Here is a 27734-nt window from a genome sequence, read left to right as displayed (position 1 = left end):
GAAAATGAAATTTTGACACTCTTTTCAGCAGAATCTCTTGAGGATTTGTTTTGTCAGCCACATAAACAATCTAAAAAAAATAAAGACTTATTACATGGAGGGCTGGGAGTTCCAACATACCTCCCTACTAGTTAAGGGAAATGGTTTTCACATAAGACATTAACTGCTTTTTTTTTAGCAGCTGAATACTAACAATGCCTCAAAGAACACAGAGGACATGGAGAGATTCAGAGATTACGCATCTAAAAATGCTGACATGTAATTGATAACAATTGGACACTATTCTAGAGCTCTCTTTCTGGGGAAGGAGAGGTCTTAAAAAGAATTACAAGCAGTTTGACGACAAAAGAACTTACTTCCATTTTTAAGTGATTTAGGTTTATTACCTATTGCTATTAATGTACAAGACACCAGAGATCTGAAGCAGCAAAGATTTTTGTGACACTTGTGTGCTTTTGCAAATGGAAGAAAAAAAATAATTTTCTTTGACTTGTTATTGTAGGAAATGTACATTTTGTGACATTCCACTGGGGAATAATTTTGGTAAGAAATTGAACTAGCATTTCAGTGGATACAAAGTTGTTGTTTTTTTCATGGCAGCTGAAACAAATACTAAGCAAAAATTGTTTTGCATGTTACTGAATGAAAAGAAAATACATCAAATTTGTACAGATGGACTAGCTCACTTATTTTCTGTGTACCAAGCTGGGATATTTATGGAATAGAATACTCACAGAATAAAGGTTAATCAGAATCTGGGATCATGAAAATACCATGAATGAGCTGAGTGTTACCAGACACGAAACATTCAGGTCTCACTCTTTTCAAACTTTAGTTCAGATCTAATTATAGTTTTAACAGATGTGGAAAATCAAGTAAGTCAATTGAGATATTAGCCTTAAATTTATCCCTGATTTAACTTTGTTCAACTGAGTTATCAGGATTGAACTTGGCATTTTATCTTTATACATAACACACAAGACATGTTCAAAACATTTTTATTTTATTAATTTACACATGAAAATTAAAGAATTATGTTGATACAGTTTTTGCTTCCAGACTTCCATCTTTTGCTTCCAGACTGCCCTCTTCAATAACCTGCAAAACATCAGTGTTTGGGGTGAGGGGGGGTTAAGTATAGTTTCATTCTCTCACCACACCCTGTACATTCTCCCCCTCTGCTGTACTATACTTGAGCAAGGATAGTATACAGCAAGAAGTACTACTGCCTTTAAAATTAAACAATATCAATTAAAAACACTTTCAAACTGGTTTATAAGAACCGGCAGAACCCTGTTTATCCTATCTAACTGGGACTGGCAGGGGTGGCGAGTTATATGGGCCTATGGTGCCCGGGCTCCAGCAATATTCAGGACCTGGAGCCCAACTCCACCAAAGCTTGGGGTTAGGTCTCTCCCCCAGCCCTGCTTGCTGCCCACGTGTGCCTCCCCCAAGTGTCCCCTGGTCCCCACTTGCTGCCCCCGTGCGCCTCCCGAGGGCCCTGGAGCATCCCTGCCTCAAGCAGGTGGCTGCCCCCCTGCAGCTCCCCTCTACGCTCTGATCTGCTGGCTCTCGGCATCAACTGCTGCCACAGGGTCCTAGTACCCGCCATCCACTAGTGCCAAGGCAGACTGACTCTGACCCTGCCCTTTCGCCTCGGACACTTCCCTTTTCCAGCGGGACCCTCCACCAGCACAGGGGCCCCCCTGCTCGCAACCACCACTCCTGCCCCCTACTGGGCAAGGGGCAGCCCCATCCCCCACTGCCAGTGAGGCTACAGTGAGGGGCAGCAGCAGGGGAGGAGGTGGACATGTGATGGCAGCCTCCCCTCCCCCCCCAGTCACCCACCACAGGGGAAGCGAGGGGGATTCCTGGACCTGAGAGGGGCCTTAGGAGCACGTGCAGTGACATTGGGGCGAGGTAAGCATGCGGCCGGGAGGGAAGAGGGGGGCCCCGGGGCAGCCTGCCTGCACCCCAAACTCCTCAGCCCCAGCCCTGCCCCACCCCAGAGCCCATACCCCCAGCCAGAGCCCTCACTCCCCTGCACCCCAACCCTCTGCCCTAGCCCTGTGCCCCTCCCACCCCCCAAACGCTTCATCCTCAGCCCCAGCCAGAGCCCTCATCCCCCCACACACTAACTCTCTGCCCCAGCACTGAGCCCCCTCCTGCATTGTGAACCCCTCATCACTAGCACCACCCCAGACCCTCACATTTTTATATTATTTTAAAAAATATATATCTGCTTACAAGGCAGGTGGGGGGCGGGGCAGGACTTGGAGCTGTTCTGGGCACCACCAAAAATTATACAAACCTGCTGCCCCTAGGACTGGGGCCAGATCAGATAATCAAAAATCAAGATAAACCAGAGAATGGAAAAGTGCAATGCTTCAGCGGCATCTAGCGGCCACAGGAGAGCGTGCACTGGTTGTTCGGTTAATATGGATAGTGGAGGGTCAGATAAATGGGTTCTCTATTGTACGATATTTTAGCCTTGAGCATGCTTCTTCATTAGCGGATTGTGGAACAGATGTGATATGCTTTTTCTCTGCTGCTATTCAAACAGCAAGCAGAATATTGGCTTTGGAGTTTTAAGAGTCTGAAAATTTTACTATTTAATCTTTACCAAATTTCCCCAAGTTTAGTTATATCTAGATGTTACAGTAGGGTTCCACTTCCTTTATTCCATGAACATGGTTTTTGTATTTATTCAGCCACTGTAAATGCTTCCTTCGACTGGCTTCACTATTACTTTCTAGTCCTCTCTTCCAGATTGAATGTTAACAGGAAACTTCCTTTCCTTACACCAGGCACATTTTACTTTTTAGAACTCTTTCCGGTTACCCTCACATTTAATTTAATGCAATCATTTCCCCTTTTGGCTTCCATTAGCTTCTATATAGGCTCACCCCTAGTATCAGCTTTCTTCCTTGGACGCGAGTGAAAAACTTGACTCATTTGTCTTGTTATACATGAGGCACAAAGCTCCTGTATTTGTTTTTAACCCAGATGTCTGCATACAGTTAGAACAATAAATTGCTTTTTTTCAGTTTTACTTGTATTTCAAGTTCATGCTAAACCTTCATTTCAGATTCCAGATTCCACATATAACCTTAAACATGTAGAAAAATAAATATACAAAGATGCTAACATTCTGTTTTCCTCATCTTTTAGAAATTTTGAAAAATGTCAATTCCTTAAAGTTACTTAATAAGAGCTTACAAAGAGTCTATTCACGTGAGGGAAGGGAGCAGAAGAAGGAGACTCCGCCAGTTGGAAGGCATAAGATGCACTGTCCTAGGGTTGGGGGTTCCACGACCACCACTCCCAAGAGAAGGAGGCGGGTGGTGGTGGTCGGGGACTCTCTCCTCAGGGGGACTGAGTCATCTATCTGCCGCCCCGACTAGGAAAACCAAGAAGTCTGCTGCTTGCCAGGAGCTAAGATTCGCGATGTGACTGAGAGATTGCCGAGACTCATCAAGCCCTTGGATCGCTACCCCTTCCTGCTTCTCCACGTGGGCACCAATGATACTGCCAAGAATGACCTTGAGCGGATCACTGCAGACTACATGGCTCTGGGAAGAAGGATAAAGGAGTTTGAGGTGCAAATGGTGTTCTTGTCCATCCTCCCCGTGAAAGGAAAAGGCCTGGGTAGAGACCGTCGAATCGTAGAAGTCAACGAATGGCTACGCAGGTGGTGTCAGAGAGAAGGCTTTGGATTCTTTGACCATGGGATGGTGTTCCAAGAAGGAGGAGTCCTAGGCAGAGACAGGCTCCAACTAACGAAGAGAAGGAAGAGCATCTTCGCGAGCAGGCTGGCTAACCTAGTGAGGAGGGCTTTAAACTAGGTTCACCAGGAGAAGGAGACCAAAGCCCTGAGGTAAGTGGGAAAGTGGGACACCGGGAGGAAGCACGAGCAGGAGCGTGTGAGAGGGGAGGGCTCCTGCCTCATATTGAGAAAGAGGGGCGATCAGCGGGTTATCTCAAGTGCCTATGCACAAAGCCTGGGAAACAAGCAGGAAGAACTGAAAGTCCTGGCAAAGTCAAGGAATTATGATGTGATTGGAACAACAGAGACTTGGTGGGATAACTCCCATGACTAGAGTACTATCATGAACAGATATAAGCTGTTCAGGAAGGGCCAGGCAGGGCAGAAAAGGTGGGGGAGTTGCATTGTATGTAAGAGAGCAGTATGACTGCTCAGACCTCCAGTATGAAACTGCAGAAAAACCTGAGAGTCTCTGGATTAAGTTTAGAAGTGTGAGCACCAAGAGTGATGTCGTGGTGGGAGTCTGCTAGAGACCACCGGACCAGGGGGATGAGGTGGACGAGGCTTTCTTCCAGCAACTCGCAGAAGCTACTAGATTGCACGCCCTGGTTCTCATGGGAGACTTCAATCACCCTGATATCTGCTGGGAGAGCAATACAGCTGTGCACAGACAATCCAGGAAGTTTTTGGAAAATGTAGGGGACAATCTCCTGGTGCAAGTGCTGGAAGAACCAACTAGGGACAGAGCTCTTCTTGACCTGCTGCTCACAAACCAGGAAGATTTAGTAGGGGAAGCAAAAGTGGATGGGAACCTGGGAGGCAGTGACCATGACATGGTCGAGTTGAGGATCCTGACACAAGGAGGAAAGGAAAGCAGCAGAATACAAACCCTGGACTTCAGAAAAGCAGGCTTTGACTCCCTCAGGGAACTGATGGGCAAGATTCCCTGGGAGAATAACATGAGGGGGAAAGAAGTCCAGGAGAGTTGGCTGTATTTTAAAGAATCCTTATTGAGGTTACAGGAACAAACCATCCTGATGTGTAGAAAGAATAGTATGACAAATATGGCAGGCGGCCAGCTTGGCTTAACAGTGAAATCCTTGCTGATCTTAAACACAAAAAAGAAGCTTACAAGAAGTGGAAGATTGGACAAATGACCAGGGATGAGTATAAAAATATTGCTCGGGCATGCAGGAGTGAAATCAGGAAGGCCAAATCACACCTGGAGTTGCAGCTAGCAAGAGATGTTAAGAGTAACAAGAAGGGTTTCTTCAGGAATGTTGGCAACAAGAAGAAAGTCAAGGAAAGTGTGGGCCCCTTACTGAATGAGGGAGGCAACCTCGTGACAGAGGATGTGGAAAAAGCTAATATACTCAATGCTTTTTTTTGCCTCCGTCTTCACGAACAAGGTCAGCTCCCAGACTACTGCACTGGGCAGCACAGCATGGGGAAGAGGTGACCAGCCCTCTGTGGAGAAAGAAGTGGTTCGGGACTATTTAGGAAAGCTGGACATGCACAAGTCCATGGGGCCGGAAGCGTTGCATCCGAGAGTGCTAAAGGACTTGGCGGATGTGATTGCAGAACCATTGGCAATTATCTTTGAAAACTCATGGCGATCTGGGGAAGTTCCGGACGACTGGAAAAAGGCTAATGTAGTGCCCATCTTTAAAAAAGGGAAGAAGGAGGATCCTGGGAACTACAGGCCAGTCAGCCTCATGGACTTGTGCATGTCCAGCTTTCCTAAATAGTCCCGAACCACTTCTTTCTCCACAGAGGGCTGGTCACCTCTTCCCCATGCTGTGCTGAATTCTGAAGCACTTAGATGAGAGGACAGTGATCAGGAACAGTCACCATGGATTCACCAAGGGCAAGTCATGCCTGACTAATCTAATTGCCTTTTATGACAAGACAACTGGTTCTGTGGATGAAGGGAAAGCAGTGGATGTGGTGTTCCTTGACTTTAGCAAAGCTTTTGACACTGTCTCCCACTGTATTCTTGTCAGCAAGTTAAAGAAGTATGGGCTGGATGAATGCACTATCAAGTGGGTAGAAAATTGGCTAGATTGTTGGGCTCAACGGGTAGTGATCAATGGCTCCGTGTCTAGTTGGCAGCCAGTATCAAGCAGAGTGCCCCAAGGGTCAGTCCTGGGGCTGGTTTTGTTTAATATCTTCAGTAATGATCTGGAGGATGGTGTGGATTGCACCCTCAGAAAGTTTGCAGATGACACTAAACTGGGAGGAGTGGTAGATACGCTGGAGGGGAAGGATAGGATACAGAGGGACCTAGACAAATTGGAGGATTGGGCCAAAAGAAATCTGATGAGGTTCAACAAGGACAAGCGCAGAGTCCTGCACTCAGGACGGAAGAATCCAATGCACCGCTACAGACTAGGGACCGAATGGCTAGGCAGCAGTTCTGCAGAAAAGGACCTAGGGGTTACAGTGGACGAGAAGCTGGATATGAGTCAACAGTGTGCCCTTGTAGCCAAGAAGGCCAATGGCATTTTGGGATGTATAAGTAGGGGCATTGCCAGCAGATCGAAGGACGTGATTGTTCCCCTCCATTCGACATTGGTGAGGCCTCATCTGGAGTACCGTGTCCAGTTTTGGGCCCCACACTACGAGAAGGATGTGGAAAAATTGTAGATAGTCCAGCGGCGGGCAACAAAAATCATTAGGGGACTGGAACACATGACTTACGAGGAGAGGCTGAGGGAACTGGGATTGTTTAGTCTACAGAAGAGAAGAATGAGGGGAGATTTGATAGCTGCTTTCCACTACCTGAAAAGTGGTTCTAAAGAGGATGGAGCTAGACTATTCTCAGTGGTAGCAGAAGACAGAACAAGGAGTAATGGTCTCAAGTTGCAGTGGGGGAGATTTAGGTTGGATATTAGCAAAAACTTTTTCACTAGGAGGGTGGTGAAACACTGGAATGCGTTACCTAGGGCGGTGGTGGAATCTCCTTCCTTAGAAGTTTTTAAGGTCAGGTTTGACAAAGCCCTGGTTGGGATGATTTAATTGGGGATTGGTCCTGCTTTGAGCAGGGGGTTGGACTAGATGACCTCCTGAGATCCCTTCCAACCCTGATATTCTATGATTCTACCAAAAATTCCATACTGACAAAATCTGCAATCACATACACATATCATCCAAGTTCCATGATCTGTACTGCCCCAGAGAAATATTTTTAATGCAACTCAGGCTTCCACAAAGTTCAAATGTTTTCCTTCTTACAAAAACAATTAGATTATTTAATTTATATTCTAATGCAGCATTCAATTTTTCTTAAGATTTGGCCTGGATTCCTTCCTTTAAATAAATATGTTCTTGTATGTATCCTCCAATTATGATTATCTAACTTCTACAGTATGACACAATTCTATCTTTTACTTTAAGAAAAAGAAGTCATTAAAGCTGTGTATTTAGCTGCTACTTCAACTTACCAGTCTCCGAGACCTTTCCAGCAATCTTCGCCATACTGTGTGATGAGCCTGGAAAAAAGTGAATTAGTGCAGTGAATTACTTATAATTAAACTGAAATCAGGTCCTGTGGCAAATGTGAGGTAATATCTTTTATTCAGTTTGTGAGAGAGACAAGCTTCTTCTAGTCTGGGAAAGGTATGACTACACCAACACTGTAAACAAAACTAAAAATACAGGCAGTTTGATTGCTCATGTTGAAATTAGTTAATTTTTATTACGTTTCCAACTGGACAGGTATCTCTCTCTTGCACACTTGGATATTATCATGCAAACACACATATGAATAGTCCCACTGAAGTCAATGGACCTATTCACATGAATATATTTAAGCAAATATAGAAACTTTGACAGGATTGGGGTCTTCTTTATATCTTTTCTGGTGTAAAATGTATAAATGAAAAATGTGTCTTGAATATTCTGTTAACAGTCATAAGTTCTCTCCCTGCACCTTTAAGCATAAAACATTCACTATTTCCTTAACAAGAATACAAAACTAGGTTACAAGTTGCACATCTTTATTTGCTCAGCATAAAAGACGAACAATCCTCATTTTACAGAAACATTGTCAAAAGAATCTTTATTACATCAGGAATAGGCAACACTTAAACAACATCTACAAACTATTGTTAGCCATTACGCAAAAGAAGATGGAACTTCTCTTTCTCCGCCACCCCCCCCCACCCCGCAACTATAAAGAATCTACCAAAGGCTGACAAACAAGGGTAGCATCCTGATTGCCTATGCACATGGCCCATTGCATTCTAGAAATTAATCAAGTTTTAGAGAGGAGTATAAAAAAATGTAGATTTAAACGAGCTAGGAACAGTGGGTGAACCAAAAGGTGCAAGTTTCAGAGGCCAAACTTTTCTGATACCCAACAAAGTTCAATATATAAAATCTTCCTTAAATTAGATTCTGTATATTTGTCTTCTTTATAAACCAGATATATTTCTTTTTTAGTAAATAATTTGTCCTGTTTCTTCAAGATAATTCTCTTGTTCTGTATTAGGTATTCTATATAATTAAAATAATGTACCGATTACGTTCCCCAAATTCACAGGAAATATAAAGGATTTTGTTTTCTGTATAAATGATCGATGCAGTTTAAATATGGCATAAGAAGGGAAATATTGAAAGTTATGAGCACTTAATCTATGCAAAGCTTGGAAATAACAATAGAAATTGCTTAATAAGGGAAGAGGAATTCCAAATAATAGTCCGGAGAATTCAGAAATACCTTCAAATTAATCAAACATAAAAAGACTCCAACAAAAAAGGATCAAAATTTGTTCTGAAGTTGAGCAAATAATTGGATTTCTCAGTTCATTCACCCTGAAATGATTTTTTTTCCTTTCACATTGGGTTGTTTTCACATGCTTTTCACTGTTTCCATTTTTTAAAAAAAGTTAACTAAATTTCTAATCTAAACGTCATTTCAAAATGAAATGTTGAAACTGAACTTTCAAAGTGGTCAAAACCAACTGTTTTGATTTTCAAAATCTCTTCCTCTTTTTTTTTTAAATATACAAAGAAATTATTTACCAAACAACAGAAATTTGTGACTAGTTTCAGTGCCCCAAAAATGCATTTTTCAATTAACTTACTATTCATCAAAATGATGTTGCCTTGCTCTAATTATACATTGCCATCTACTGGACACCAGCTGAAGTAGCAGAGAAACTATAAATTGAAAGCTGAGAGCAACTTTTGGCCAGGGCCCAATAAAAAAATAAGACTGCCCTCCTCCAGCGAATCCTGAAACAGGATATATAAATTGAGATCACCATATGGGACCCTAGAGCTCGCGGAATCCATGTGGGCTGCCTCTTTCCTTCTCCAGGGTTACAGCACTAAGAAGAGTTGACCAAAACCACAGAGACACTGAAGAATCTAGAAGTGCTACAGATACCCAGAGTAGCCATGTGAAAGACTCTCAGAATGTAACACTTGATATGCCACACCTCCAAAACATTTCCCAAGCTATTGTTTTTACTAAGCATGACAATTTAAATGTGTGAAGTGGAAGACTTTTCAGACCACAGAAGATCAACTTTTCTGGCCGTTGCACTATAGGCCCCCGAAGGGAAAAGAAGAACACCCCCCATCCAAGGGTTAACAGGACTAAGCAGCAGTGAGATTTTGTTTCAGAGATTGTATTTCTCTTTCTGTTCTTTAACATTAACAACAATGTTATCTGATTGAGTCTACACTCTTTCACGTGAGATCTTAAGTAACCATATTTTGGATTTAAACGAAGGGCTTGTCTACATTTACAGGACTGTAGCTGCATTGCTTTAGCACTTAGTGAAGACACTACCTATGCCAACGGAAGAAGCTCTCCTGTCAGCATAGATACTCAATCTCCCCGAGAAGCGATAGCTATGTCAATAGTAGAAGCCCTCCCATTAACATAGCGCGGTCTACACCAGGCAAGTTAGGTCAGTTGGTTGTGTAGACCAAGCCTAAGTAAAGCAATATACATTCTCCTTTATAAGCCCAAGCAAAGTGGCCTGACAAAGAAAAACAGTAACTTGAAGCAGTTACTTTTGACATTTTAAACATTCCCCTTTCATACCAAAACAATTCCAATAGTAGGGACCACATTCACAAAAATGCCTTAAGACAAGTGCATCCTTACTCCTTGGTGAATTATCTGAAGTGTGACAAATGTATTAAAGGCACTAAAGAACTGATAACTGAATATTATGATGTAATAAGAAATCTTGACAATTTGTTTTGTTCTCTGGTGTAAGTGCTTGACCTCAACAGTTGTCTTTATTAATTGCTTAGAAGACTGTATCTTGTGTTTAGCACACACCTAGAACATTTGCTGTATCTAAACTGGATTTATGAACTGTTGACTATATAGTGAGATTCTCGGTGAATTAATAAACTGTGGATTGATTAAGAATAATTAAAGTGTGCTGATCTGAGAAATGCTCCAAGGTAAAACTTGACCTGAAAAGAACCTAGCGCTCATTAGCAAGCTAGCGTTCCCTAGACTCAATAAAAAGTGGTTTCCCTAATTAAATTCTATGTCAAATTTGGCCTCAATGCTTCTCATACTGGCAAATCTAGTTTGTTCAATTTCAGCTTTAAAAATCTAACTGGCACCTCTGCAAATTCATAAAATTGACCTCTCATTCACACTTACACCAGCAGTGTCAGCAGAGGGAAGTAGTGGTGAATTATAGAGGAGACAGAGAAGTACCCTTCCCAGCAATTAAGTGTCAGCTAGTGTTAGGGTTTATACACGTTAACAGACCTATATGGGGGAAAAAAATCACACTGCCCATTAACCACACCACACATTCTGTGACTGAAAGGCTTGAGGTATCCGCTGCTGTTAAGTATTTTGACAATTTAAAAACCCCTTTTAAGCAAGACATTTTCTAAGTTTTTGCTTCTGCAATAAACTGCTCTCAGCAAAAAAATGAAGGCCAGGAGGCCACTAGGTTGAGACCCCCAGATGATCTTGCATACATTAAAGGATTAGCCCATGGACAGCTGATCTGGCTCTCAGTAGGGGCAAAAGCTCCTACCCTGCTCTGCTGGCAACTGAGGCAGAGAAATTTGGGCTAATATAAGACTAACGGTAGCCCCCAAAACATAAGTAAACAATTTAGAAAGGTGTGCGTATGTGTGAGAGGAAGAGTGTGAGAAAAGAAGAGACAGGTGCTAAAACTGGAACTTGGCACTCCCCGTATAGATAGGGCCATGATGCACAGCATAAGCCAGAAGCTAACTAATGGAGGTTAGAAAGAACTTTACTCTATGGGCAAGATATTCCATAACTGTCACTACAGAGTTTTTTGCACCTGTTTCCGAATCATCTGGTATAGATGATTATAGACAGAACACTGAACTAGAGGAATCAGAGGTCTGATTCTGAATGGCAATTCTTATTTTCTACTTTGGAATGACGTGCAGCGAAATTTCACTCATTTAAAAGAGTTAATAGACAGTCTGCTGTTTCCCTTGGAGGAAACATTCTCAGTAACACACGAACAAGAAAAATGTGATGGACAATTATAGAACCTCTCCAGAAATGACATGAGTAAAATAACTGTACTGGAAGACAAGTATATTTTAAAAAAACAAACTAATGTCACAGAGCCTGGTCTGTATTAAAGAATTTTGACTCAATATCTAAAATAGTGCCCGGGAAACCAGAGCCTTGACACTCCTAAAGTAATCACTCTCTGGGCCTTCCACTCATCTACTTCTCACCTAGGGTGACTAGATAGCAAGTGTAAAAAATCGGGACGGGGGTGGGGTGTAATAGGTGCCTATATAAGAAAAAGCCCCCAAAATCAGAACTGTCCCTATAAAATCGGGACATATGGTCACCCTATTCTCAACACAACTATGACAAGATATTGGCACTGCATATGCTAAGGATTTGAAGACATGTAAAAAGATTTCTTCCACTCCTTCCTGCCCTAAGCAAAGAATATTTGTACTGAATGCATTACTTACCTTTAAGTGAACCGGCAGAGACACACCCTGAAACCTTCGTATAGACTCAGACTGGCTGGTTTGGAGATTATGGGCTGCTGTCACTTCATACTGGAAGCAAAAACTTGTCCTCGGAATGTGAAGGCCTTCACTAATATCTACAAAGTCACCAAACCTAATTGGAGCACAATAAAACTCACAGTAAATGTACGTGTATAGTGGCATTACAAACATGGTTATTTCTTTCTATCATCACTTAGAAAATGCCTATCTACAGAAAATTATAGTGAACCTCTGTCTAAACCAAAAGAGAAAACCCACACAAATCCCAAACCAAGCATCCCACTACAGTTCAGCATTCTTGGTATCTGGGGAAGGAGTGCCCTTGAAAACTTCAGGTTAGCATGTTTTCCTAACCTGAATAAGTAATTTAAAACTAGAGTCCAAAAGGCAGATCTTCAGCTGATGTAAACTGCCATAACTACAATGATTTTAATGGAATTATGACAATATGCAGGATCTACTCCCAAAAGCACACACTAAATGTCCACTAGAACTCCCTTGCCTATGGTGAATGAATGCAACACCGAGAATGTAAGTAACCGGGGGCACCGGCTGGGCTTTCTGGGGAGGGGGCGAGTGGGCGCTGGGGTGGCCGGACCTGCCTGTCACCCAGGGAACGGGTGGGCTGAAGTGCCTTGGGGGCTGTGTCGCTTGTGTGGCTGAATATGACTGCTCTACACAAAGGACGGCCTGCGTAGAGAGGGGTGGTTGTATTGTGTCCAGACTCACAAATGTCTCAGAAGAAAAACTGCTAGAGAGAAATGTGCATTTGTTTCAGCAGTTGTTGGCCCTCTCTGTACCAATATAAACCCATAGGTGTAATTTGAATGAAAGACCCTGTACAGAATCAAACTGTGTAATTTAAAATCCCCAGAGTGGAGCCTGGCATTGTGGGTATATATTATGTTCCTACTGTTGTGACACTGGTTCAAGGCACTGTCCTGGCAGCTGGATGCTGTTAAACATCCAATGAAGTGAGCTGTAGCTCATGAAAGCTTATGCTCAAATGAATTTGTTAGTCTCCTTTTCTTTTTGCGGATACAGACTAACACGACTGCTACTCTGAAACCTGTTAAACAGATGTTTCACAGGTGTGTGAAGAGTATTGTTATTGTGAGTGCTGTCATTGAGGTCCAATGCCTGCTTATTAAATTACGGTTTAACTTAGTGTTTTTCAAGAGCTTGGTTTACTAGTGGTGGTAAAAAAAAAAAAAAAAAAAAAAAGAGACAAACCCTGTAATGTTTTAATGATGCATCTTATATAGTGCAAATTCAGTACTGTCTCATATATTAGTGATGCAGAATTTGAGAAAAATAATCTATCTGCTCTGATGTTTGTAAGCTGAAGTGTAAAATAATCGCTAAAACAAGCCAATAAAGTACTAGTAAACAGGCTGCAGAGAACAGTCCTCGGTGACCTAGATAATAAGTCTTTCCATCTCTAATTTGCATGATTATTAATGACTAGAATAATAGCTTTATTGTCACTTATTCGGAGGATATTGGAAGGTCCCCTTTTCTGAATTAGCAGCAAAGTCAGAAAGTCCTTCCTCTGTTAAAAGGTAGCATTTGGCAGTGAATGCTAAACATATTCTAAATAAAACTGCATGTTTTTAATGAGCTCAAACAGTAATATCATTAGCATTTTATCTGAAATATTTTTAATATGTAAATAAATTGTATGTAGAAACTTAATATAATCAAAAATCAACCTCAGTGAGACAAACCCTCTCTAAGTAGGAACCTTATTTGCTTAAAGTTGAGACAAAACTTATTTGACCTCAGAATAATCATTCTAAAAGGAAAAATTATTAGGAAAAAAACTGGTCTTTTTGTGTGAGAAGGTATGCAGATGAGTTGTAGTTTATACTGCTCTGAAGCATAAATTACAGTGAGCATTATTTATATTTCTTTCATTATGAATAGAACCCAGTGTCCTTTAGAAACCATATGCTGGGTCTGAGTGAAAGTGACTGGGGAGAGAGATACCTGTTTTGGACTGAAGTAAGGAAAAAGAAGATTTAGGCTGAATATTAAGAAAAACTGCTAGATTTGTTAGAGAGCAAGTAGTCCTCTAAGGGAATTGGTGGAAGTCCTATTGCTTGAGACATTTTAAAACAAGACCAGACAAAGCATTAGAAAACATGCTGCATAAAAGAGTCACTGCATTGGCAGGATTTGGATTTTATTGACATAATACTCATTTCTCACTTCTATGATCTTTATTTGTTTTAGCCTTTGGTACAACCTGCCGGCTAAGGGCTGTATTGAGCAAAAAGTCAGCTAAGCATATTTTGTTGCAGAATCTCAATGGGCTTCAGCCCAAGGGCCAAAGCTGCCCTGTGAAAGAAAAGCATTAAAAATGAAAATTGTAGTGGACTTTTGTATTCAGTTGAACTTCCAAATGGCTAAAACAGATTCCCTTGTAATGTTTTGCCCAGTCATTGTACTCCTAGCTGCATTGGATCAAAGTTTTTAAACTCCATTTTGGCCTCATCCTGATCAACCAGTCAACAGTGCCCTTGTTGCCAAGAAGGCCAATGGCATTTTGGGATGTATAAGTAGGGGCATTGCCAGCAGATCGAGGGACATGATCCTTCCCCTCTATTCTTCCCCCCTAAACTAATCCTAATCTGGAGTGCTGTGTCCAGTTTTGGGCCCCACACTACAAGAAGGATGTGGAAAAATTGGAAAGAGTCCAGCGGAGGGCAACAAAAATGATTAGGGGACTGAAACACATGATTTATGAGGAGAGGCTGAGGGAACTGGGATTGTTTAGTCTGCGGAAGAGAAGAATGGGGGGGGGGATTTGATAGCTGCTTTCAGCTACCTGAAAGGGGGTTCCAAAGAGGATGGATCTTCTAGACTGTTCTCAGTGGTAGCAGAACACAGAACAAGGAGTAATGGTGTCAAGTTGCAGTGAGGGAGGTTTAGATTGGATATTAGGAAAAACTTTTTCACTAGGAGGGTGGTGAAGCACTGGAATGGGTTACCTAGGAAAACGGTGGAATCTTCTTCCTTTTGAAGTTTTTAAGGTCAGGCTTGACAAAGCCCTGGCTGGGATGATTTAGTTGGGAATTGGTCCTGCTTTGAGCAGGGGGTTGGACTAGATGATCTCCTGAGGTCCCTTCCAACCCTGATATTCTATGATTCTATTTATTGCTTCAAGGAGGATTTCCCCCTATCATATATCTGAAAACTCGAATGAATGAATGAATCTAACTAACTAACTAAAAAAAGGAACAAAGATACCAACCCAGGAAAATATACAAAATGCAGGAGAAACCCTTCACATCACACACTTCCTTCAAAGATCAGCCAACCCGTCTTCCCTTCTGTCCTCAGTCCCCACTCTGTGCTCTGCAAATATAGTTTTCCCAGGAAAAACACTATTGCAAAACTAGCCATCTCTGCAAAGCCTACTTTTCCATAGGGAGTTTCCAAACCAAAACCACAACTCATGGTAACACACAAACATCAAGTGGTCTGAATAGCATGCACGAGGTTAAACCAAAAATGGATCCTTTTACAACTCATGGACTGACAAACATTTCTTCCCCTCTCAAGCAATTTCTCCCTTCACCAATCAGATTCCTACAACTTTCTTCTGCATTTCTTTCTTTTAACACCTGAAGCCAGTTCCAATCTGACTCCAGTGTAAACGTAAGTGTAAGTAATGCAATGCTGACAGGACTACAGTTTGCCAAAACTGGAAAAGGAATGAGATTTTGGCATAAAAAGATTATCAGGAACATTTTAGTTTTTGTTTTAAAGTATTTTCCTTCTAATACAATCAAATTGCTAAAACTAGTTTTTAATTTAGAACCTTAATATAAAGCTTTTAAAGTGATGGGTTTTTTTTCAGTGTTTACCATCAGTAAGAGATGGGAGGCAGGAGGCAGTGGGGGAAGGAAGCCCACTATCTTAAAAGCTTTCTGAAAAGTTTAATGAGCCCCCATCAAGAGTTAAATATAACAATAATGGTGATGTGGAAGAACCTATATAGATCAGAATACAGCTAACCGAGAAATCAAAGTTTAATTAAAAATACATCACAAGTCATTTATCTTTTTTTCAGATGCATATAATTTTGCAAAATAACTGGACCTTATTGTGAATCATTACAAAATAAAATTCAAGTTTTACTCACCTATGTAACTTTACTATACCTTCAGGATTTTGCGATGCTTTCTGTTCTATTGAATCCATTTTGTACCTTGAAAAAAAACCAGCACACTTCACAAATTTGTCAGATATAAAGTTACATATATGAAGAAGCAAAAACAATCAAGTTGCTTCATATTATTTTTGTAATCTATAAGGGTCTGATGCAGAAGCCCCCTGAAGTCAATGGGAGCCTTTCAGAACCTAATCCTTAACTCTACTATTAAGTTAATACGGGAAAATAATGAGAAAAATCTTTGATCTATGCATCAAAGAAGCCTTTTTAATAATTGTGCTCAATATTCATAAGATTAGAAACAATTTTAAACCCTTACCTTTCATATTTTAAGGCCTTTTTGACATATCTCAAGAAAAGTATGTATGTCATGAATGAGCCAGTCCAGCTCAAAGCAGTTACATTCATTTTGTTTTGTGGAAAGAATGTTTCAATAAAAATAAGCCTTTCTAGATACAAAGATGTTAATGCCAGAGATCGGACCACCTGTGCAACAAAGGCCACAGAATTACACCCAGCTACCTTGTAATAAGTCCACTAACTTGTGTTTAGCTAAAGCATAATTTCCAGAAAGGCATCTAGCCTTGATCTGAAGACATCAAGTGATGAAGAATCCACCACTTCCTTCAGTAGTTTGTTACAATGATTAAACACCCTAACTGCAGAAATGTCTGCCTAGTTTCTAATTTGAATTTGTCCAGCTTTAACTTCCAGCCACCGGGTGGTATGCGTTTCTTCACTTGATTAAAAAAAGAGTCCATTAGTATCCATTATTTTTGTCCCACAACTATGGGGTGCGGAAAGAAAGGCACAGAGAGGTAAAGCAACTTGCCTGAGATCAAAAAGTAGATCATGGCCAAGCCAGGGATAAATCCCAGGCCCTGGTCAGTACCCCATTTATAGGGCACTTCGTTTTTGGGTTTTATTTTATTTTTCACAGGAATTGATCAGTGTTTATCACAACAACAACAACAGAAACAGGTGAAGATCGGTGGAAAAAACTAGTAAAAAAGTATTCAGTAGATTAATGCTTTGATTAATGAAATTCAGCGTGGTTTGCTGCAGAACTAAAACAGAACTCAACACACCAGGCCATCTCTGAGTTTAAGAAAACAATACCTCTCCAATCCCCAAATAAAACTTTTCATTTAAACAAACAGTTTACCATTGTAGACTTAGAACTAATAGCCTATAAATATTTACATTTAATAACTGGGCCCTACCATTTGAGGGTATACACTCAACTTCATCCTTTTCTCCTGGTTTTTGTTTTTTTTTTTTAAACTTTAATACGCCTTGTTTTCTGAAATGTATTCTGACACATTTTTGTTTTCCTCCCATTTTTGGGTGTCAGCTCTTTAAACAGCATCTGCTAACAGCTTGAAATGTGTACGAAGTGGATGTGAGATTCATTAGTACATTCAGATGCACACACACTTCAGAGCTTGTGTGCGTGCCTGTTTGTTTATTGTGTGCATCTTCTAATCGAATACATAGCCTTACTTCAACAGACAGCTTTGCATATACACACACAGACTAATGCATTACCATAATACATCTATCTCATGCAATGTATTGTATTTTCCTAATAAAACAAGTTATTTTTATATATTTGAATGATACAAAAGGTGAAAGTCGGAAAAAACAAATAATCCTTTTTGTAAAATCTGCGATTTTTCTGGTAAAAATCGGTTTAAACTGAAAATGAAGGGGCTTACCTATCTATTAGATCACACTGCCTCCCAGGTAGTTGGGTGGAGTGCCAAGCATAGCCAGTCACCTGTTAACCAAGGCTGATGGTAAAATGTAATGGTATTTAGAGGATAACTTCCTGGATTCACATGTTGAATTTGAATCTCTCAATACAGAGATGTGCTGTATAGACCAAAAAACTTAAAAGAATAAGCATGTGAGGAATCTAATCACGAATAATATGGTGAAAGAACTTTAAGAATGTCAAGATATCACTAGTTTGATACTAAATACAAAATCTCATAACTGTTCCAAGTTCTTAAACACCTCTCAGTTATACACTGTAGTGCCACCTAGTGTACGCATTTAACAGGAAAACTTAGTGTACATTAGTTTAGCTCTACTGAAGTCAGTGGAGCTACACTAATTTACACTGAGGATCTAACCCTCCATACTTCAATTGTCACATTTTTAAAGGTTATATTTCCTTTCGCAATCCAATTTGGTCTTTACTATTTTTGTTTAAATCTGAAATAAACACTGACCTGTTATGCTGAAACATTTCTAATGCCACTTTTGCGTCAACGTGCAATGTTTCAAATGGCAGATCTTTGTGAATTAGATTGTATGCTTCTTTTGTAAGAGAACGGAAGTTGTCCTTAAAACAAAAAAGTAGACTATGTTACCCCTGTTCTTGAGCTGCTCTTTAATACATACTGTATGTATAAAAAACATTGTAACAAGCAGTAAAAATGGTAAACGACAAACTTTTAAAGATACTCATAGTAGATCTATAAATTCCTATAAATATATCTATCAGCAATAGGCATGGTAATGATAACTGTAATGTCCTACCAACAGTAATTTTAAATGGGAGTGGCCCCTGCCATTGAAATCAATGGGTGTGTTTTCATTGACTTCAATCGATATTGCATCAGGCCCAAAGAAAATGGGAATTCCTTATAACCGACGCACTCCCATTTCCAAATTTTTAGTGAGACTTCTAATTCATTGGAAGAGCTTCCACAAGCTCCTCCAAACATACTATATGCATAGACATGATCCTGCCACTGCTGAACACTAATCTGGCTAATCCCTGGCTAGTTTTCCAGCGATCAATCAAAATCCCACCTGGAAGTGCCCTCTTTACTAACAAATTCAAAAGAGTGGACGTTACTGATACATCAATAAATACAGAACTGATTGCCCACTCCAAAAATCAAACTTCAGTACTCAGAAGACATTTGCAACAATCAAAATATTTACTTGATTGAGAACCTGAAGATGACTCACAACTACCTTAGAAAGTTTTTCAAAGTGGGCAAGTTAAACTACAGCTTGCACTGAAGTGAAATTCTGTATTTTGTTAACATTGCCCCCTTAGCCATACATCTTTTTTTCCCCTCTTCTGGTGAGCATGCATTGTAAGAAGAAACACCTGCCCAGTGAAATATATTTGTTTTCACTTAACCTCACAAGAAGTCATGAGGCTTGATTAAAGGTCTAAACAGCTTTGAGCCCTCTGCTTAAACATGCCATATAGATGCAGACTATTGAGGACAATTACAGTTTAATATTTAGTACACTCATAATATTTCTAAGTAAGCATATATCACCTTCTCCATACTTGGAGAAAAAAACTGTGCTAGCTACAGCCATCTTTAATTTAATGGGGCTCCACATGGGGGCAGAGGTTTGCCTGCGGTAGTCAGGTAATAGGGGTCTCTAAACTGTTGCCACAGTAAAGCAAGACTGTTCCCATTTTAAAAAAAGAGAGGTCACCGAAACAAAGGAGGAGTAAACTATAATACACCTCTACCCCGATATAACGCAGTCCTCAGAAGACAAAAAATCTCACCATGTTATAGGTGAGACCATGTTATAACGAACTTGCTTTGCCCCCCTCCCCATTCCTTGTTTCCTGACCGCCCCCTCCAGAGACCCCCAACCCTAATCACCCCCAGGACCCCACGCCCTACCCATCCCCCTGCTCCCTGTCCCCCGACTACTCTGACCCCTATCCACAGCCAACCCCAACAGGCACTCAGCAGCAGCGGCGGGAAGCAGAGCAATGCGGCCTCAGCCCGCTCCACTCCGCCAACTCCCAGTGGCGGCACCCCGCTTCCCACTCACCTGCGGCAGGAAGCGGAGCGCCGTGGCTGGGAGCTGGCAGAGTGGAGAGGGCTGGAGCCGGGCTCCTCCACTGCTGGTGAATGCAAGGGGGATCCCTTCCCCCAAACCCCCTCCCCCGAGTGACATGGCCAGGGCAAGGGAAGTGGAGCGGGCTGCTCCTGGCCCCCCGCTAATCCCCCGGGCGATTCTGGGACTACGGGTCCCCCAAAAGTGCCCCCCCACAGCTCCCGCCTCCCAGACCCTTTGGGGGTGGGGGTGGGGGGAGCCTCTAACCGCCCTTGAGACCCTCTGCCCCTTTTCCAACCCCTCAGCTCCAGACCGGCACCCTTAATACGCAGCTCAGAGCAGCATGTCAGAGCTTTACCGTGTTGTATGCGAACCCGCATTATATCGGGTCACGTTATATTGGGGTAGAGGTGTAATGACTTTTCAGAAGATAAATTGTACTTACTTCTGTTGGTTTCCAGTCATCAAGCCTGCTGTCCAAAACAACATCATAACAGAAAGCTCCAGAGATCACTGCAGAGCCAGAGAAAATGCTGTTATTTGTAACAAAGTATACATTTTGTTTCATGGCCTCAACATTTTTACAAAAACATTACTAGTCTGAATAAATAAGGGCCAAAACAAGGCTGTTTCTGTTATAGAAATATAGCAAGGATCACAAGCTGAAATCTGTGGATTATAATCACAGCTGGACAGTTTGGGTTTTATAAAACCCAAATGACAGATTCTGTTTGTTTCTTAAATATTCACCCCAAAAATATGTTCCAGGTATTTACAGTTTTTATAAGAGCATGGCAGTCTGTACCCACTCATCAAAACAGTTTTTTTCTGGATAAGTATGACATAAATTCAGGCCCTCCTCCTCTCTGAAGTATTTCTGCACTTTTCACTTGTACAGATGATTGTATTTCTGAAAGGTGCCAGACAGACAGAATATAATATTGAAGTCATTTATTTATCCACAGAGGAGGTAACACAGGCAGCAGCAACACCATTTCAAACTCTGACAACATACTGAGGTAGGAGGAGACAGCATGGTCTCCATGCACATTTATTCAGTCCTTGGCCTCTCTGCCTAAAAGCCATTTGGAGTTATGGTATGTTATTGTCAAACCTGACAGTCAGTCTACCAGCTTCACACGTATCAAACACCTAGGGCTCGTCTATATGAAGACTTTGTGCGCAACAAGCCAAGGTGTAACTGTACTGTGCACTAATCTGCCACACACAAAGTCACGGTGAGGACCCTGCTATGGCACACTAAAAGTTTCATAGTGCACTTTGACATACTGTCAGATAGCCAACCAATTTCAGGCTTCGCTTAAGTAGCCCAAGGATGAAATGCTCTCTTTCCAGCAGTCTGAATATATATTCTTAACAATAAATATGAAAACCTTTTGCTTATGTCAATTTAAAATTGTAAAAAAATTCAGACTACAGATTAGCAGAAATTGTCAAGGCTCTTTGCTATTATGCTTAACTATTACAATAGTCCCCCAATATAACTTGATATTTTACATGAGTAAACAACGTTAAAGGAAATTTCACACAAACATCAGTTCATCATATCCGACACTGGCTGCTTTAGCTTATCATACAAGGTATAATTTAAGGTCCTTTTCCTCATCTTAAAAGCCCTAAATGGGCTTGGAGCCAGTTATGTCAGAGACCTCCTCTATTTCTGCACTCTGACAAAGCAGCTGTGATTAGCAAAGACACTTCCAACTGAGGCGAGACTACACCTCAGACCGGTCTGGGTCACTGTATCCTTAATGGAGGGTCCAAAACTGTAAAACTTGCTTCCAGCAGAAATTAGGCTGCGTCAGTCTTGCCACTTTCAGGACATGGTGCAAGACCACTTCTTCATGCAGGCATTCTGGGTGGGATTTCAAGTGTTCAGATAAGCAATTCTGAAATCCCAATTATTACAAGCACATTAGTGATGTCACTCCAACATCACTAGATGTTAATGTCTGACCCTTGAAATGATGAGGGAAAGAGGAAGAGAGAAGGTACAACTGGGCTGTACTCCCAGAGTACACATTCCTTGGACATAAAATGAATGTCTAGAGCACCCAGACATTACAGTGACACATTTTAGAAATGCAGGAATAATAAATCCCTCTCATCAGTAGGAAAGAGAGCCCCTAAATGTGCTGGAATGCACCTGAACTGGGTCTATGCAAGCTTATCAACAAAAAAAATTTATATCACCTGGCACTTCTGGAGCTCTGATCAGACTGACTGAGTATTCATCTTTGAATGCCTGCTTTAACACACATGCCATGATCATGGCACAGGAACGCCAATAGGCCTGTAATAAAGAGCATTTCAAACAAAATTTACTATACTGAAGTTGCCAATTCATGACAGACTAGTTCAGCTATTGATTCAAATAGTGACTCTTCCTTTAAAACTGAATTCCTCATAAATTTGCTAGTTTCCATTGTGCATTAGTATTTTAATAAAATATAAGTATTTTATTATTTATACAGTGCTACAAACATAAGCTTTACAAAATAGAACTCCATGTTCACCCTTTTGGAAGAAGCTTTGAATCAACAGTCCTGATCTTTCAATAGTCCACCCATGTGGCTCTAACTGCAGGATCAGGTTCTAAGAGACAGGTCAACTGATAAAGAAAAAGGTAAAGGTAAAGAAAGGTGAGAAAATAAGGTATAAAAGATTTCTGGAAAAAAACGTATTTCAAGGGAGGGATCTGAAAGAGGATGGAGAGAATATCTTGCAGACTGTTCAAGTTGCAGGAGGCAGCATGAAAGAGAGTGGAGAGAGCATGAGAAGGAGATAAAGGGAGAACCAAGGAGGTAGGGATGCAAGTAGTAGATCAAGAGAGAGGAGAATTAGCAGCAAGTGAAAAGAGAGGTGTAGTGAGGTGAGATTATAGAGGACCTTGAAGGTGAGGATAGGAAGTACTAGTTACTATGTATCTATATCTTCAGGCCTAGAGTAAGTTCTAAAGTTTACAGTATTTCAAGAAAGGGGTTGAACTGGAACAGTACACAGTGATTTTGCAAGCTAGTGCTTTGTCCCAGTGACTGCATTTTGTGGTCTAAATTTTCACTGAGAAATAATCAAGATACTAACCCCTTACGGATGTGAAGATAAACTTCAAAATGTGAACCAGATGTAAACTAATGTAGTGTCCACTAATCAAGTGTTTACTGGAGTCTTTAGACAACCTGAAACAACAACTCTGATGCCTGAACTGACAGTTTAAACATCAACATTACCACCTATATTATTCATGCCCACAGAATTCAAGGAAACAGATGGATGTGGAACTTGAGTTGTAGGGGGGCATTTAGGAGACTACCATGTATTTCTTCCAGTGTGACCCTGTTTTAAAGCAGAGGGAACACTAACCCAGCTTATGCACTCTTCGGCCAAAATGATTCTTTACTGAAGTTAACATCACTGACTAAAAATGTAAAGTATTATTATTTTTAGTATGCAATATAAGTAATATTCCTCACATCATCTTTGAAAGGTATGTAGCAAGTACAATTTGACCCTTTTATATATAGGTTAATGGAAAGACAGAGTTTAAGTGACTTGCAAAAGACCACACAGTCAGGAACAGAACCGGGCAGTTCTGACTCCCAGTCCTTTGTATACTACAATATTCTTCTGTATCTATGTGTGGTCTCATGTTCTACACTTAGATCATAAGCAATTTGGGGAAGAGACTTTTTATTCTGTATTTGTACAGTGCCTAGCACAGAGGAGTTCTGATCAATGACTGGGTTCCCAGGTGCTCCCAAAATATAAATATAATAATGTAACAAAAAACATTCCTAAATTGCAAACTAGGATTTCACCTGAATTCTTAGAATTGATGGATCAACTACATAAATAAATATATTTGGTGAAAGCAATAGATACTTACATGTAGTGACAAATCAATTCTTCTACCATATTTGAGCCAGTATTAATGCACTGAAGACATATTACAAACACAACTACTTCTGCTCCTCCTCTCCCTGTCTGGAACTGTTCATAAACCCTCTTTCCCTCTATATAATGTAGAATCTTTAGTGTAGGATTAGTAGGCTATAAATTTTTAGTTACAGAAATTTAGACTAAACTTATTTTATGCATCCTACTACACTTTCAGTAAAGTTTTTCAACATGGTTATTCCCAGCTACTGCAGTGTCAATCTTGTTCATATGCAGCTTGAAGGAAAAGGTTTCTTAATATCTTAGTTTTCAGGCTTTAATACAACTCTTGGTTTCTCTAGAGTGCAGACTAAGATTTTGCTTTCCTATACAGGTGGTGATAGTAGACTGTCCAAACAGCAGCAGAGATGAAGCCAACAAAAAATGTGTGATTTTAACAACTTGCATTTTCTCATGTAACCAAAAGAGCTAGAATTTCATTCATTTCATTCAAACTAAGGCCCTAACCTACTCATTGAAGTCAATAGGAAAAACGTCAATGACTTCCTTGGGAGTTGAATCAGGGATAAGACAGGAAAAACTGCATAAAGAAATAAGACGCTGACTTACCTTGTTCACTTCCTCTGGATTTTCATCTTTGAAAGTAAGAAACTGAATTTCACATGATTTGGTCAAAGGCCGATACATGTCCCAAAGCTCTCCATCCACAAGTGCCAATACTGATTTCTTACAATGCCATTCACTTAAGTCTAAAAAAGAAGTGAAAGAATTCAAGGCAGTGATCAACAACCCTCTAATATAGCTAAAATTTGCAATTTAGAGTTCTAAACTTATCATACCAAAATGCAAGAGTCATTGCTGGAAAAACCTTTGTGCGGGAATACTATCAGAATCCATGGAAATTAACTTTTTCCTTAAATCCCACTATCTGTACAAACTGAAATACTATGATTGTATGCATTATTACCTGGACCACTACGTTTGTCTTTACAATGACCACAATAGTAGTATGTGCCAGTTTGGTTGGTAAATACATTTATCAGCAAAGTGATTTTGATACACAATGGAACAGTTTGTGATTCCATTTACTTACGCATGGCACAATTGTATGGAGTAGACAAAGCTTTGTTCATAACAAATGAAGTGCCAGGATGAGATTTGCCAACATATTTTACTTCAATCTTCTCAATTCGTGGATAGAGAGACAACTGTCTCTCTTTCTCCTTAGTGAAGAGTTCATTACGCATCTGAACAATCTCAGCTCTTGACAGTTGAGAAGCAGGAGCTGTTGAAATAAACCCTGGAAAAAGAAGTGACTTAACTAAGCAACATGCAGCTTCTCAAAATATTTCACAAACAGATATAAATAGACTAATTAGCATAGTCAATGAGTAGAAAAACATGAGCCACTAACTCAACAAACCTTTAATTGTAATACAACTGTATCCATATTGCAATGCAACTAACTTCCAGTTCACACTTAACATTTGTAAGAATCACTCATGCAAAAACCAGACCCTAAATATTCAAAAGTTAAACAACATAGAAATAGAAACATAGAAAGGCTAGCCTTTAAATAGAAAGGCTCAGCACAAACCTAAAATCTTACTTTTAATCTTTCAGACTCTGTATTTGAGACTATTACAAGCCATGATTGCATCTGTATCTCTCTCTACTTTCTCCTCATGAATACATAAGAGGAATTGTGGGATAATTTTTTCTCAAAAGAACTTGTGTTCTGATCCTGTATGAAAAATCCTTGCTGCATCATGTCCTGTAAACCGCCCCCAACTGCGGGAGAATAACCTGATGTTTTAAAAGAACACAAAAATCCAGGCATAATTAGTTTAACTATGTAATGGTGCCCATGAGGAAACATTCCTTTCGGACTCCTACAACAATTGTCTTACATCATGAAATCCGAGATTTGATGACCCACACCTTAGCATGAGTAACTACAAAAATTATTGTCCATATTTATCCAGAGCCATTTTTAACTCAATGATTATAAATAAGAAGCACCTCAGATCACTAAATTAAATACATTAGCTAAGTCCAAGCCTTGCAAAGTTATAAAAATTTACCAGCTGACATCTCAGCCTTTACCATAATAATTTTCTTGCCTATTTAAACAAATTTACTTGTCCCACATAACTGAATTTTGCAAGCTTTTGTTTTTAGTAACAAACATCTCATTTTATTTTAAAATATGAATTTTATTATTTATACAAGTGATTCTGCATGCACACACACATCACATGATTTCCAAAACATTTCACATTCTGTAGTCCACGAGGAAATGATCCATGGATCACTGGTGATCCACAACGAAACAAAACATTTTGGAAATCAGGCACGGGGGGTTGGGAGAATATTACTCTTACAAAAAAACCTGCACAATACAAGAGCTGCTTCCAAACCCCTAAGTTAAAACATTGTGCCTAGACAGGTAAACCACAGAGTTATAACCGAGGCCAGGACCACACTAGAAATTTACCTCGATATACCTACATCTCTTGGGGGTGTGAAAAATCCACACCTGTGAGACATGTAACTACACCAACCTAACCCCCAGTGTAGACTGTGCTAGGTCAGCACAAGAATTCTTTGGTCAAACTAGCTACTGCTTCTCGGGGAGGTAGATTAACTACAGCAACAAGAGACGGGAGGGGGGGAGGGAAGCCAGGCTCCGGGCAGGGAGATTCATGCCTGGTGTCTGGTCAGCTGCTCCGTTCCTGGCAGCAAGCGGGGAGCCAAGAAGCCCGGCTAGGGAGCCAGGAGCTGGCTTTCTTGTCCATTTCACAGCTCCAGCACAGGTAGTGTCTATGGTCACTACACTACAGACCTGTATAACTATGTCACTCAGGGTACGTCTACACTACCCGCCGGATCCATCCAGCGGGGATCAATTTATCGTGTCTAGTCTAGATGTGATAAATCGACCCCCGAGCTGTCTCCTGTCAACTCCTGCACTCCACTGGTGTGAGAGGTGCAGGAGGAGCGGGGGTGGGGGTGGCAGCAGACGACTCACTGTGGTGAGGACACCAGGGTAAATTGATCTAAGTACCTCAACTTCACCAAGCTGAAGTTGCGTAACTTAGATTGATCCCCCCCAGTGTAGACCAGGGCTCAGTGGTGTGAAAAAAATCTATATGCCTGAGCAATGTAGTCATACCAACCTAACCCCCCCCCCCACACACACACACACACGCACACACGAGTGCACTATGTCAGTGGGAGAGGTGAGCTACAACCTCTCAGGGAGGTGGATTAACTATGCCAGGGAAGAGCTCTCTCCTGTTGGTGTAGAGCATCTTCACTGAAGTGCTGCATCATTTTAGTTGTAGCCTTGCCCTATGCCGAAGTGCTACAGAGGCACAGCTGTCGCATTTTAAGTGGAGACAAAGCCTCAGGTCAGCAGAGGGAAGGAACCTGGTGTTCACACCTACCACACTGCGGAAGCTATGCAAATAACACATAGCTACACCCAACCCCCAATAGTCAGTGCAGGGCCGGGGGGGGGGAGGTCACTGCCCTACTCCCTCCCCCCAAAGTGCGGGGCCCGGGGCGGGGCGGCGGCGGCACTGCCCCTACTCCCGCGCAGGGTCGGGGTCACTCACGGGCGTGCTGGCTCCGCAGGCAGCGGGTCGCCCAGCGCGCGGCCATGGCCCAGCTGCTGCTGCTGCTCCCTGCGGCCTCCCCCGAGCGCGCGCGCACCCGCCGCAGGCTCCCCCGGAAACACGGGCCGCGGCGCAGGGATCCGCCTGCTTCAGCCGCTAGGGGCGGCTGCCGAACGAGTCCTCGGCTTACCCGCCAGCGCTTCGGCGCGCGGCCCTGAACCGTATCCTTCCGCGGGGAGCGGCTCCCCAGCCTTTGCACGCGCGCACAGTCGCCGCGCTGCGCCGGGAACCCATTCCGGGCGAGAGTGGCGCCCCTGGTGTAACGGGGTTCCCGCATGCAATCCCATTGCATAAGCAGGTTGCTGCATTCTGCACTGGCTGCAATTTTTAAGTTGTGCCATGGCGTAGATGCCTT

At 41.5% G+C, this 27734-nt stretch overlaps 1 protein-coding gene across 1 annotated transcript; it reads right to left on the bottom strand.

The window, feature by feature from the left end:
- Positions 1 to 982: 982 nt before the first annotated feature.
- MRPL39 (mitochondrial ribosomal protein L39) lies at positions 983 to 27689 on the bottom strand. The gene is made up of 10 exons (XM_073363237.1): positions 27320 to 27689; positions 24793 to 24999; positions 24309 to 24448; positions 21996 to 22095; positions 20227 to 20294; positions 18188 to 18300; positions 15921 to 15986; positions 11729 to 11882; positions 7210 to 7257; positions 983 to 1098 (listed from the first exon to the last, which is right to left on the bottom strand). Exons 1-10 carry the CDS (start codon positions 27669 to 27671, stop codon positions 1033 to 1035), a joined length of 1314 nt encoding a protein of 437 aa, XP_073219338.1. The 5' UTR covers positions 27672 to 27689; the 3' UTR covers positions 983 to 1032.
- Between the last annotated feature and the right edge of the window lie 45 nt (positions 27690 to 27734).

The sequence above is a fragment of the Lepidochelys kempii genome, chromosome 1 (assembly GCF_965140265.1).
Source record: "Lepidochelys kempii isolate rLepKem1 chromosome 1, rLepKem1.hap2, whole genome shotgun sequence".
In the NCBI taxonomy this organism is placed as follows: Eukaryota; Metazoa; Chordata; order Testudines; family Cheloniidae; genus Lepidochelys; species Lepidochelys kempii.
This window is presented reverse-complemented; position numbering and strand designations above follow the sequence as displayed.

Excerpts from the sequence above, each read along its gene's own strand:
- MRPL39 (XM_073363237.1), bottom strand. The coding sequence starts at position 27,671 with ATGCAATGGGATTGCATGCGGGAACCCCGTTACACCAGGGGCGCCACT. Across the intron at positions 25,000-27,319 it reads CCTGCGGAGCCAGCACGCCC|GGTTTATTTCAACAGCTCCT; the intron begins GTGAGTGACCCC and ends TTCTTTTTCCAG. Across the intron at positions 18,301-20,226 it reads ATGACTGGAAACCAACAGAA|GACAACTTCCGTTCTCTTAC; the intron begins GTAAGTACAATT and ends TTTTGTTTTAAG.